Below are 13,433 nucleotides of genomic sequence, written 5' to 3' on the forward strand. Positions count from 1 at the left end.
ATATATATATATATATATATATATATATATATATATATATATATATAAATAGAGATCAAATGCGAAGGAGGTGTCCAGGTGAAACATGCGGGTGAATGATAGCCGTTAATCTATCTTGCCAAAATCAACGTTCAGGATGAACAAGCATTTTTTTAAAAAAATGCAGTGGCATTTTGATAATTTTGCATATTGTTGAAACTTAAGGTGCATATTTTATGTGCTTAAGGTGCGTCATTAATTTTAATACTTAAGGTGCGCCATTTCACACATAAGGTGCTTCAGTTATACACTTGAGAACTTAAGGTGCGTCATTCTAACGCTTAAGGTGCATCTTTTCAAAGCTTAAGGTGCGTCCTTTTAACACTTAAGGTGTGCCATTTAAACATTTAAGGTGCGTTAGTTATAAACTTAAGGTGCGCCATTTTAACACTTAAGATGCGTGATTTTATCAGTTAAGGTGCGTCTTTGTAACACTAAAGGTGCGCCATTTTTAACACTGAATGTGCGTCATTAACTACAATATAATACAAATGAACCCAAAATAGGTTCATTAAAAGAATACTAGATATTCATTTGCACAATACAGAAAGAATACAAACAACTAGGGAGTACTAGTTTATCAGTAGACTTGTCTAGTAAACTTGCATGCATGAAAGGATTTGTTGATTTAGTCTAGGCAAAATTTTATTATCAATATCTTTTGAAAATATCTATTAATGATACTCCAAGATCTATCGTTTTGAAAGATCTTCCAAGTTTTCAAATCCAAACTCAGTTTTACCTAAATTTTCTTAAAATTATCATACATTAATCAATCTCAAAATTGAAGAATTTATCTAATGAAGTATGAATCAAAACAATGAAGATTAATAATTGTTTTCAATGAGTAACCATATAACCACCATTATTAATCAACAAATAATCAAGATTATTGATTAATAAGTAATAATAAAATGCATACTAATATAAAATAATATTTTTATTCCACAATGTCAATTTATTATTTGAGTCATTGATAATCATGCCTGAAACCTTTTTTTTTTTTTTTTTGAAATATCATGCCCCTAAAACCTTAAAACTCCCAATCTATTTATAAACTAAAATGTACCTAAAATTAAAAGCATCCATTTACTAGATACGTTTTTAATGGAATTCTACTACATGTACTCTCAAATTCTATTCCTTCACTTTACTTCATGATGTGACAAACAATGATGGGATATTTCTATCATGTGAGTCCCAAATAAGTGTCTACATCAAGAATTTGTGAGAGAGGAAAAATGAGAGTAAAAAAATGAGAATTCACGAGTAATATTTTCTTTTTTAATGTGCAGTAATTCTAATTTATTGATCCAAAAAAATTTATGATTAAATAAAAAAAAATGTTGAAGGGAAGTGTTGTACTTTAGGTTAGCAGGTCTCAGATGTCACGTGCTTGGCTAGAGCCCACGCAAATGATGACACAATTGGAAACAAGTTGTATGGCTGTGATTGTAAGAAAGAGGAACGTGGCAATCACCGGCAGGTCAGAATAGTAGTACCACTTCTGAAGAGTCATTAAAAATCTCACCAAAAGATAATTATTAATATAGAAATAGTTATTTCTGGAAAAAACACTAAAACCTCGTAAGGGAAGAAAATGCAAAAAAAAAAAAAATAATAATTAAATTCTTTGCCGGATTTACGTGAGCCAACCCTGTTGCCTGCCGCGTAACAGACAGCCAATAAAAACGGGTACCCGTCACCCTAACGACAACCTCTTCTGCTCCGTTAACGTTAGGATTAGGTATATGAGGTTCCAATATTTAGGAATTAGGATATTCCTTTTTTTTTTCTTTTTGTCTTTAGGATGTTTTATGTGCCATTTCGTAATTTTCAATTTTAAAATAATATTAATATTTAAAAATAAAAGACGATCAATAATTTCTAGAAAGTATAAAACTTAAATAAAACACTAACCATCAAATTTACAAATCTGTTAATTATAGCTATTTAATTTATTCTTATAATCTTTTACATAATATCAGTAATTACGATAATTACCTATAAAGTTGAGCGTGTTTGTTGTCAAAAAAAAAATTGTAAAGTAATAATGTAATATTACACATAATCTTTAATTTTTACTTCCATTTTTTTTAAATGTATTGATGTGCTGTATATCAATTAGATTGAAAAGTGAAATTATAAATTTTTAAGAAAAATAGTCAAATAAAATTTTGAACTTTATATAAAAAGCCAATTAGACCATTAAACTTTTAAAAATTATAAATTAACACATTAATATGTCATTTTTGTGCATAGAAGCAAAAAATTGATTAGTAACATGTACTCCGTAATAGTTAGTCATTAAGGTCTCATCAACTAGCTATGGATACTACAACTAACAACCAACAATCAGTCATCAATTGTCTTCGTCATTGAAAAATGTGACTTGTTGTTCAACTTCTTCCCCAAAGGAGGTTACTGGCGATTATTCATTGATCGCCGATTTTGGTTTCCGAAGTTAGCCATAACATTAATGACTGACTATTACATACCACTATTCAGTTTTTGAGCATTGAGATGTACGAAAATGATACGTTAATGTGTTAATTGTATCTTTTAAAAGTTTATGGTCTAAGTGATTTTTTTATATATAAAGTTTAGGACCTATTTGATCGTTTATCTTAATTTTAAAAAAAAAATTCTGACAAAATCAAAACACAAATGACAAGAATAACACCAATGGAAAGAATTATTGTCAAAAATTATATGTTGCGGCTACTGCTTTCCTGTGTGGTCGTGCACATTTATATCACCACGTGTTCAGAAATGTACCAGTGTGTTTACAAACTAAGTGCTGCATTTGTAAATGCACCACACCCTGGTGCATTTTTTAGCACGTGGTAGTGTATTGTGCATACATAGTGGTGCAAAATCGCATAATCGCACAAGAAACCGTAGTTGCACTAGATCTTGCCCCATATGTGTGTGTGTATGGGTCACATAAAAAATAAGGTGAGATCTAAGCCGTTGATCTGGACATCTAAAATTAAAATTCTACGTAAGCTTCAATCTCAGCACGATCATTATCAGCCCATTCTCCTTCAATTCTACTGTTGTGTGATCATTCCCATCCCATTCTCCTTCAATTTTGATGTGAATTTCATCATATCCTAGAACTCAATTCAATTTAATGGTCGTGTGCAAGTAAAAATATGCTATACACTCAAAAAAAATTATGCACTAGCACTCGAAGTAAAAAAATATATACATAGACTTACATAAATTTACCAAATAGTCCCGTATTTTTCCTTTTAAATTTCACTCATTTTAGACAATTAATCTAAATTTAATCAATAGTTGAAATCTCATCCTATTTTTTGTCGGGTAAGCCTTGGCATTTGATTCCTATTCTATACATATGTAAAGGCTGTTGACAAATCAAAGGACAGATGCGAGTAGCGTTAACGGCGTTAGCAAAAGTTTGTCTACTTTGGCGTCAAGAGTGTCCCCATCTTAACAACAACAACACGGCATGGTTAAAGTTTAACCATGGTTAGTTACAAGTTACAACCACTCCCACCCACCTGCGCAAAAACATCACAGGAGAGAGTACTACACCCTACACTACTACTACTACTACAGTGAAAAAAGCAGACAACCACGTTCTCAGTGAGAAAGCAACAAATCGAGGCGTATAATAAGCTGTTTTTGGGATTCTGTAACGTTTGCGGCTTCTTCGTTCTCTCTTTTTCCCCTTCTCCATTGATTTTTTTTTTTTTTTTTTATAATAAGCTGCTGCTTCAGCCAAGCTTTGCTGAGCTGAAAGCCTGTCGTAACGTAAAGGAGGAGCAAAGGGTCAAAAATTTTGAGGGAAAAGTTTGCATCTTTCGCTGAGGGTTCTTCTTGATATTTGTCGGGTTGTTTGTAATTACTAGATTAATCGTGCCATTGAATTGAATAAATGCTAAGTCTGCGGTGAATTCGGGTTGAGAATTTCTGGGTATTTGTTGAATTTTCAAATAAAAACATTTTTTTTTCTGTTTTAATGATGATGGTGGATAGAACCTCTTCTTCTTTCTCTTCTCTGCGACAAAATGGCAATCCCTCAGGTGAAGGTCTTTTTGTTTTTTTTTTTTGGTTGGGATGAAAAATGTTTTAATAGTTTCTGGGTATTTTCTTCAGGGAAGGATGATCTGTATGATGAACTATGGAAGCTCTGCGCGGGTCCATTGGTGGATGTTCCTAGACCTGATGAATGGGTTTACTATTTTCCACAAGGTCACATGGAACAAGTAAGATTTTTTTATCTTCACCTTTTGTGTTTGAAATAGTTGCATAAAGTTGTTTTCTTGACTTTGTATTTTAGGATTGATACTGTTTGATTTTGGATTTAGCATTTTCATTCCTTTTCCGGTGAATCTGGCTGCTAAATTTTGGTGCTTTCTTTGTACTAAAGAGTTTAGCATTGTTCAATTATTGGGTTCCCTGATATGAGTATTTTACTATTTCTGGAAATTGTAATGTATTGGATATTTGGATCCCTTGTTTTGATAACTCCTTGTTTGGTAGTTGGAGGCATCGACCAATCAAGAGATGGATCAGAGGATATCAATGTTTCCTCTGCAGTCGAAGATCCTTTGCCGTGTTTTAAACATTCACCTTCTGGTACCTTATTGTTCTTCAAAGTTTATATGTTTCAATGTTCTCTTTCCCCTGTATTTCAAAGTTCATGGTTCTGTTTGGTTTCTTGGGAAATGCTTCAAAGTCACATTTGGCTGAAGATATATCAATCTTGTGTGAATCTGAATTGTTTAACTTGCCTACAAAGGAAAAATTCCCTCAACCCAGAGCCCCCACACCCGAACTCTACAGATAGTGGAGGGGTAAATCACGGTGACTGTCCATTAGGTGGGAAGACCTAGTGCCACAAGGTGTCCACCCACACTGTGATTGTCATGGCTCGATCTTATATCTAGCTCACAATCTATTACCCAAGAACCAACTGAACTGCCCGTGTGAGCATCTGAATTGTTTAGCTAACAGTTTGGGAGATTGTTCATGACTTCTTGTTTGTAGGCTGAACGAGACACTGATGAGGTTTATGCCCAAATTACTTTGATGCCGGAAGAGGTAAGAATAATTTACTTTTGGCGTTTTGCTGATTCATTCTAGCTATATTCTCCTACTTGTTGAAAGTGTTTTATACTTTTAGCTATGAAGTTGCTTTATATTGTCCTCCTTTCTGTGGAAACTTATATGTATGGTTGGATTATTGTAGCAAATGAAGGCAACTAATCCGAATCCATGCCCTCCTGAGCCTCCAAGCCCCAAAATTCACTCGTTCTGCAAAGTTCTAACTGCATCAGATACAAGCCCTCATGGCGGGTTTTCTGTTCTAAGGAGACATGCTACTGAATGCCTTCCTCCCCTGGTAGGCTTTCGTGCTCTGCTGTTAAAGTATGTATAGCACATTGATTCTTTACTTGTTTCGAGCCCATTGTTGTTTGTTCAGGACATGAGTCAGGAGACTCCGAGTCAGGATTTGGTAGCCAAGGATCTTCATGGTGTCAACTGGCACTTTAAGCATATATATAGAGGTAATTGTCTCTTAGACTAACATCACTTTTGCACTTATGCTTCAACCACCATGAAAGAACCGAGAGGTGGTGATCATTTATTGAATTCTTGAACAAGCAGGGCGACCTCGAAGACATTTGCTCACAACTGGATGGAGTACCTTTGTCTCATCGAAGAGATTAGTTGCAGGAGATTCTTTCGTGGTCTTGAGGTATGTGTTTATGCTTCCATCTCGCTCTCGCCTCTCTTCAATTCTTGCAATAATTCTTTCGTGTTCTTATTGATTTTTTGCATAATGCTTCTAGAGGAGAAAATGGGGAACTTCGAGTTGGGGTTAGGCGTCTGGCTAGGCAACAGAGCTCCATGCCACCGTCGGTTATTTCTAGTCAAAGCATGCATCTAGGAGTGCTTGCAACAGCGTCTCACGCTGTTACAACTCAAACTCTGTTTGTTGTCTACTACAAGCCGAGGTTTGATATATATATATATATATGTCTCGGTTCTTAACTTCTCATGACTTTATGTCAACTCTTTTGGTTCCATATGCTCTTACACTTTGTGTATCGTTGGCGATATTTTTAGAACAAGCCAGTTCATAATAGGCTTGAACAGATACGAAGAAGCCATTAATCGCGGATTTTCAGTAGGCATGAGATTCAAGATGCGGTTTGAAGTAGAGGATTCGCCTGACAGAAGGTTAGAGGAAAACTATAAGAGCGGTTTTATTGCAAGTTCTCCCTTTTTGATAGTTCTTTATCCTCTCGCCTTTTCATTCAGATTTCTGGGAACCATAGTTGGGGTTGAAGATATCTCCACACAGTGGGAAGACTCTGACTGGAGATCATTGAAGGTTGAGATTAGTATTCATTGTTTCTTTATGTTTATAGAGCCATGTATTAGTTTCTTACTTTCTTTTCTCCCCTCTTTTCCAGGTTCAATGGGATGAGCCCTCGCCCGTTACTAAACCTGAAAGGGTTTCTCCGTGGGAGATTGAGCCTCTCGTGCAATTAATCCCACCAAGTCTCGCTCAACCTGTGGCGATGAAGAACAAAAGGCCTCGCCTACATATTAAACCTACTGTTTTGGGTAAGGCAAGCCCCTCTCTTTCCCCATCTGTTAGCTTTATGCACACAATCTGTATGCCAGGATTGCCAGGGAATTTCTCGAATTTTCAGCTTTTGTGACAGTTTCAACCCTCGTTGTCTTTGCTAGAACCTTTGTCGTCAAAAGCATCATCTGATATAACCCAACCGAATGGTACTACTACTCAAGGACAAAGCGCTGACCGCCTGTTTTCTCAGCTTACTACACAATCAGATGCGAGTGGTTCACTCCTCAATGGCAGCCGCAGCTGCTCTACAAGGAGTCATACTCATACCGAGGCTGTCTGGCCTTCTCATGTTAAAGCTTCTTTGAGCGTGTATGCTGATGAAACTGAAGATAGTAAAGCAGCTTCTGCTCGGTCTGTTTATTCGAGCCATGTGCCCCCACGGAGTGGAGAACAGAATGATAAACTACAGTTGGGTACTGCCTCAACTTGTAGATTGTTCGGTATTGACTTGAAAAGTACCTCGGTGGTCTTAGTCCCCGAGAGTCCAAGGATAGCATGCAGTGGTGATTTGGGGCAAAAGCCCGACAATTCTGTACATTCCAAGGATTTGAAGCAAGAACAATCACTTGGCCGAGCAAAGGAGGGTAAAAACAAGCCCAGTTACTCCACTAGAAGTCGCATCAAGGTATGTATAAAAGCTGAAAGCAATAAGGTTTATTTTTAATGAGCATGAACTGTTTCTAAAAGGAAATGACGACACTCAAACTTTCTGCCTGTCGTATGGAAACCCTTTAAGGTTCAAATGCAAGGCGTGGCAGTGGGTCGTGCAGTGGACTTGACAGCCCTAAAGGGATACGATGAACTTATAGCTGAACTCGAAGAGATGTTTGAAATCCAGGGAGAGCTTCACCCGAGGAAGAAATGGGAAATTGTCTTTACAGATAATGAGGGGGACATGATGCTTATGGGCGATCACCCATGGCTGTGAGTTTCTCTCTTTTCTTTCTTTCTTTCTTAATCTAATATCGAATCATTTTACAAAAGCATCATATTGTTTTTGCAGAGAATTCTGTAGTGTGGTCAGAAAGATTCTTATCTGTTCCAGTGCTGATGTGAAGAAAATGAGTGCTGGCATAGAAGCTATGTGATCAGGGTGAACATAGATAATGAAAAATACAACTTTTGATGTCAGTTTCCTTAGGTTATTCTCTTATTTGCTCTCTCCCCCATGGTAAATAAACACATTTGGCGGGGAGTTTGTAGAACATTTTTCTTGTAGGCCGGCTTGGGAAGGAGATTTTCATTGTATGCCATCAAGACCGAAATTAATGGGAAAATCAGAGTAGTGATCAAAGCTTATTCTTGCTAGACGGGGGGCTAAGTTTTCATAACAGCTAAGAAATAGACATCATTTTAGTCACTGCAGAACTTATTTAGTATTAGTAACTAGTGCAGGGAAACCAGTGGAATCTGTTGATATCTGATGAGAAGTAATTGTGTTTTCCTGTATATATGTTTTGTGGTTTTGGTGGGTATCTGCAAACAGTTTGTAACTGGAACTGGAACTGGAAATGTTTGGAATGACAGTAGCCAAGATTATATGCATTTTTGCAATTTCTTGTTTCTTGTTCTCAGGATTTGGTCAGGTTTAGGATTGACATGCACCCTAATTCCTGAATGCAATGCTTCAGTTATTCAGGATTTTATCACCCAAGAGGATTGGTAATTCCTAAGATTTATCAAGGAATTACCTATCCTCCTATGACTATAACTCCTAACCAAAATCTAAGGCATTTCTCACCATGGTTTCAAATGAAAGTGAAAAGCAATAGTCATTAGTAGAGGTGTAAGCAAACACAGCTTTCGGTAAACTATTTGTATTCATATTCACTAAGTGTTCGTTTATTAAGGTAAATAAATATAAATAAACAAATTCCAGAGCTTGTTTAATAAACGAACATAGTCTGAACATTTGTATGCTCAATTGCTAAGAGATCGTGAACAAGGTCGTTCATTGTTCATAAACATGCTCGTTTAGTGTTCATTTTAAGATGTTCACAAATAGGATTTTTCTTTGTTGTACTTTGATATTAGATGTTACTTTTGAACTTATTTGTATTATTTATATAGTTATGTTGTTTGTTTGGTTATTGTTCGTGAACATGGACTATTTCTTGTTTACGAACAAATTATGACCATGAACCTGTACCGCCAGTACAGGTGTTTATTTGCTTATTGTTTGTAAACAAAGTTGCTTAGTTGTTCACGAACATAGTTAATTGACCAAACAACTGAACATGTTCATAAGCTTATTCATAAACATTAATGAACACTAATGAAGTAATGAACAATTAAAAAACAAACATGAACAAGATTTCCAAAAACATTAACACACGAACTGATGCATGCATTCATTGGAAAGACATACCAACGACGCAGCAGGGCAGCTCATAAGCCAGCTTCATAAGCTATTTATATTAGTTTTCTAAATTTCTAATTGTTATATTTTTCCTATTTTCATGCTCGTTACCGTTTATAACTGTTTGCTCCTTTTAGTATTTTTAAGCTTAGGATTTAGATGTCTTTCATAAGGCATTTTGTGATTTGAATTAATGATAATTGGGGAAGGAAGAACTCCAAAACTTCTTCAGCTTTGCTTTCTTATCCTTGTTCTGTCAGTAGCAATCATAGGTAGAAAAAGCTCCAAAACTTCCCCCGTTCCTCCGACTAGGCCCTCCAAGCTCCAGCCCTATCGAGTTTCGAGTTTATCGGACGGGTTCAACTAAAATTTTTGACATTTTCAAATTAACATTATGAAATTTCAGTTTTGATAAACTAGCGCATTTACACTAATAAATACTCCGTATAAACTTATACATCATTCAATCAATACAAAACTCCATTTTTAAATTCTAACTGAAAATGAATATTTATACTATAATGTAATAATTAAAATAAGATTTTTATTATTATTTATTTTCATACAAAATATTTTATTTTGTACGGAGTAATAAAATTTATTAAAATTCTATTTACAAATTTAATAAAAATTACTAAAGAGGAGCTTACAAATAAATTCTCTATATATTTTGTTCCACATCTCTTGTGAAATAAAGAATAGCCTTAAGTGGCTTGGGCTATCAAGCATTCAAGCTAGCACACTAAATTTCGGGCTGCCCGTTCGGGTCATTGGGCTTATCGGGTCAGACCATTGGTTTCGGGCTAGGATTGAAATCTCTATCTATAAGACCATAACTGCTCTTGCAGTGTTAAATTATTTTCCAATTTAAGAAACCATAATGTTGAGAAGTGATGAAGGATGCCAACCAAAACCACTCTCATTTCAGCAAGAGCAATTGGTGTGCACATTACATCTCATAATCTCAGACATCAACACAGCACATTATTAGGCTAACAATTTCAAGGGGTTATCGACACAAACTGTAGACCAACGACAAAAGCACTGGGAAAAAAAAGTATTATACTGTAAACAAGTAGCGTGATATTACAGCAGCTATATATCACCAGCTAGATAGACTGAGAAAAATCTATGTTTTCATTTCTGTAATTTCACGTCAACATTCAGCAAAGATCAGAGACATACCTCTACCTTACGTGACAGTCTTGTACATCTTCACAAATCACAGATGAGGGTTGAGACAAATCAATACTTCCTTTTCCTAACCTTGAAACTTGACGACCGGATAACATCATCATCTGTCTTCATTGCAGTCTCGAGGGCAGCCATGGATTCAGGTTTGGTAAAATAGGTGAATAAAAGGTAGATCCCGTCCATGTATATGTTGGTCTCTCCCGCTTTGTTTTTCTTCCTAATGTTGTACGAAAGCGGAATAATCCCTTTGTTGAACACCTCCACATACATACCACCACCAGTAACAAGCAACTGCACAGATTAAAACAGGAAAGGGACCCTTATAGTAAGCATAATTGAAATGGCCTCAGAGGCACCAGAATTAGAAAAGGTCCATGGGCATGGTAAAACCGTAAAATCACACGCATATGAAGGAAGATTTATATTTATATCATATGGAAAATGGATGATGAACTAAAATCGCTAATCAGATTCTAGGTTTTGACAAACTCACAAACATATAAGTTTTAACTTCAACAATGATAGTATGATACTAGGGAAAAATGCATTTGTAGTCCCTCAATTGTTCCTTGCTAATCGTTTTAGTCCCTTAACTTTTTATCATTGCAATATACACCCCTAACTATTTCAAAAAAAATTGCAGTTTTAACTCCTGGAGCAACAAAACTATTAAACTCTATTCAAATTTTACTTTGTACACAGGTAATTTAGTGCTTTTTAATGTTTCTTCTTTAATTATAATCTTCTTTAGTCTTGATATCTAATTCGTAAAATAAAAAACTTGATTTTAACAGGTTCGTGTAGAGAAAATATGGACGATGTACCACAATTGAAGAGGAAAAATTTAGGAAAGAAGGTTGTCAATTCTCTAATTTGCGGATGAAATGCCAAAACTGAAAAAGTTATAAAGAATGAATGTAATAAAATTTTAAAATACTAATGTACTAAGTAAAATTTTAATAGAGTTTAATAGTTTTGTTGCTCTAGGGTTAAAACTGTAACTTTTTTGAAGAGTTAGGAGTATATATTGCAATGGTAAAAAAATTAGGAACTAAAACGGCTAGGCTAGCAATGAACAATTGAGGGGAAAATGCATATTTTTCCCATGATACAATAACCAAGGATTCTGATATTACACTAGGTACGATTTACAAAAACCATATTGAGGATACATAGTTTAACATTTATTGCACGGCCACCTAATAAACCAGCATTTTTTCAAAATCTTCTATTACATCTTCATTCGCTATTAAGGCCAATTCCAGAAACCGTTGGGCTAGGAAATTAAAAGAGTCAGACACCAAAACACTAGTTAAAAATAATGATCAGCTTTAAAAATGATAAATTGGCTAAATGAAACAATTCACTCGAGAAACCTTTCCTTATGTTTATTAACCTTCTGCACACCACCTATGATCATCTCAGAGTAAGAAAACTCGCAAAAACAAACATTTATCACTCTCTACTAACATCACAAAGTAGGGAGTAACATAATGAACTAATCATCCCCACCCTTCATTTGCCAATTGCTACGCTACATCACCGTTGGTGGAACGATCCAATGAAATCAAGGATTCTTCATTTGCTAATTGCTACGCTACATCACCGTTGGTGAAAGGATCCAATGAAATCAAGGATTTACACACCGCCTACTTCCTCAAAAAGATGATAGCTTACTGCTTACTACCAAACTATACCAAGAACTCCTGGAACTCAAAGTTAAATAATGGTGTCAGCACAAATTTTTAGCTTCTCAAATTCACAATGCAAACATTCATGTTACAAATTACTCTATATATTTTACTTTTTGAACACTATAATGACCTTCTGAACTTAGTTGCATACGTTATAACTTCAAAGGTGCAATGAAATGTCAAAGATTCAATTTTGATGCCCAATTACGCTAAGCTTCGAAATTGAAATATCAATTGGGAGCTAAAAATCTTTTTCTACCTAGATTTATTTATTTTAAAATCGAAGTAATAAAAATGTAATCACGAATTAGGGTAACAAAAATTGAGCTTCGACAATGCATACCTCTTCGTATTTCTGGACAAGGGTGAGGCGCTCGTCTTCGGACAAATCGGGCCTCAGAACCGCCATGGTCTCGTACTTCCTGAGACCGGGAGGGCATTGGGGCTCCTCTTTATCTTCAATATCGGAAATGCCCAACCCGGGTATACTCGGCGGGTCGTCGTCGTCTCCCAAACCGTCCTCGTAGAAAGAAGAATTCGAAAATTCCAAGGTCTGAGCCTTGACTATCAGCGCCGCACAAGTCTTACCCCTTGTGTGGAGAAGCAGAGGCTTTGAGGGTGTGGGGGAAATCTTGAAGCAGAGGAATAAAGGCGGGGGAGAGTGGGTTAGTGGTGGTTTGGAAGAGGAGGAAGATGTGGAGGTGAGAGCTGGGGATATTATTGAAGAAGCCGCCATTATCATTGAGCTGAGCTTCAATACCGTGTCTGTTGCATAGAGGTCGCTCGCTGCCTCGCTGGAGATGATGAGAGGTTGGCCTGGATAAGGAGGGCTGAGGTAATTCTGTCATTTTTTTTTTAAATGCACCGTTCCACAAAAGCTCCGTTTCTAGTCGAAAGCTCGAGACAATTTATTTCCTGAATCAAGGTGGACAAAATATTGTGCACCCCGTACCTAAACGACGTTTTTTGGTCATTGTAGTTAGCTGTCTGTGTTTTTTTAGAAATCATGTTTTCCGTTTCGGCCTTTAACTTTCAAATATTATAAAAAAAAAAAAAAAAAAGAGAGAGAAACAAAACTGAATTGTTTTGGCAGTTATAATTTGAGTTGCCCATACTGGCGATTGTCGTCTTCACTATCTGAGAATACTCACAAGTCACAACTAACAAATATCTAGTTCACTAGTGGATTCTCAGGCAATTGGTATTTTCTGATTTGTTTGTGTTGATGAAAATAAATGAATTCATATGTAATATTCGATTTTTTTGTGTTGATGAAAATAAATGAATTCGTGTGTAATATTCGTTGTTTGGATTATATGATAATAGTATAGGGTGAGTTTTGTGTATTCTTTGAAGGAATGGAAAGGTATAGGGTGAGTTTTGTGTATTCTTTGAAGGAATTGTGAGTATTCTAGGCCAGGTGGTAGTTAAACATGTTCTGTGTATTCTTTGTAGACATACTTGTGTATTCATAGCTACTTTCTCAACCGCATAAACTCGAACCCACGCCTAT

The 13,433-nt window shown here is 35.8% G+C and overlaps 2 protein-coding genes across 2 annotated transcripts; one reads left to right on the forward strand and one right to left on the reverse strand.

Annotated features, from left to right (window-relative positions):
* The first annotated feature begins 3,583 nt into the window (after positions 1 to 3,583).
* LOC116032773 (auxin response factor 9-like) lies at positions 3,584 to 8,227 on the forward strand. Its single transcript, XM_031275486.1, has 14 exons — positions 3,584 to 4,094; positions 4,168 to 4,277; positions 4,555 to 4,650; positions 5,062 to 5,115; positions 5,264 to 5,416; positions 5,498 to 5,582; positions 5,683 to 5,773; positions 5,868 to 6,032; positions 6,145 to 6,258; positions 6,340 to 6,412; positions 6,495 to 6,648; positions 6,775 to 7,298; positions 7,410 to 7,597; positions 7,677 to 8,227. The coding sequence occupies exons 1-14, from the start codon at positions 4,031 to 4,033 to the stop codon at positions 7,759 to 7,761; spliced, it is 1,956 nt and encodes a 651-aa protein (XP_031131346.1). The 5' UTR covers positions 3,584 to 4,030; the 3' UTR covers positions 7,762 to 8,227.
* A 1,769-nt stretch (positions 8,228 to 9,996) lies between these two features.
* On the reverse strand, positions 9,997 to 12,762 carry LOC116032775 (30S ribosomal protein S6 alpha, chloroplastic-like). Its single transcript, XM_031275488.1, has 2 exons — positions 12,264 to 12,762; positions 9,997 to 10,517 (listed from the first exon to the last, which is right to left on the reverse strand). Exons 1-2 carry the CDS (start codon positions 12,660 to 12,662, stop codon positions 10,278 to 10,280), a joined length of 639 nt encoding a protein of 212 aa, XP_031131348.1. The 5' UTR covers positions 12,663 to 12,762; the 3' UTR covers positions 9,997 to 10,277.
* Positions 12,763 to 13,433: the final 671 nt, after the last annotated feature.

This window comes from Ipomoea triloba, chromosome 10 (genome assembly GCF_003576645.1).
Source record: "Ipomoea triloba cultivar NCNSP0323 chromosome 10, ASM357664v1".
NCBI lineage: Eukaryota > Viridiplantae > Streptophyta > Magnoliopsida > Solanales > Convolvulaceae > Ipomoea > Ipomoea triloba.

Bases quoted from the DNA above. Each gene is read 5' to 3' on its own strand.
- LOC116032773 (XM_031275486.1), top strand. From the start codon at position 4,031: ATGATGATGGTGGATAGAACCTCTTCTTCTTTCTCTTCTCTGCGACAA. The intron at 5,116-5,263 runs GTAAGAATAATT...GGATTATTGTAG, and splicing joins TTACTTTGATGCCGGAAGAG to CAAATGAAGGCAACTAATCC. The intron at 6,413-6,494 runs GTTGAGATTAGT...CCTCTTTTCCAG, and splicing joins CTGACTGGAGATCATTGAAG to GTTCAATGGGATGAGCCCTC.
- LOC116032775 (XM_031275488.1), bottom strand. From the start codon at position 12,662: ATGATAATGGCGGCTTCTTCAATAATATCCCCAGCTCTCACCTCCACA. The intron at 10,518-12,263 runs GTATGCATTGTC...TAATCTGTGCAG, and splicing joins TTGTCCAGAAATACGAAGAG to TTGCTTGTTACTGGTGGTGG.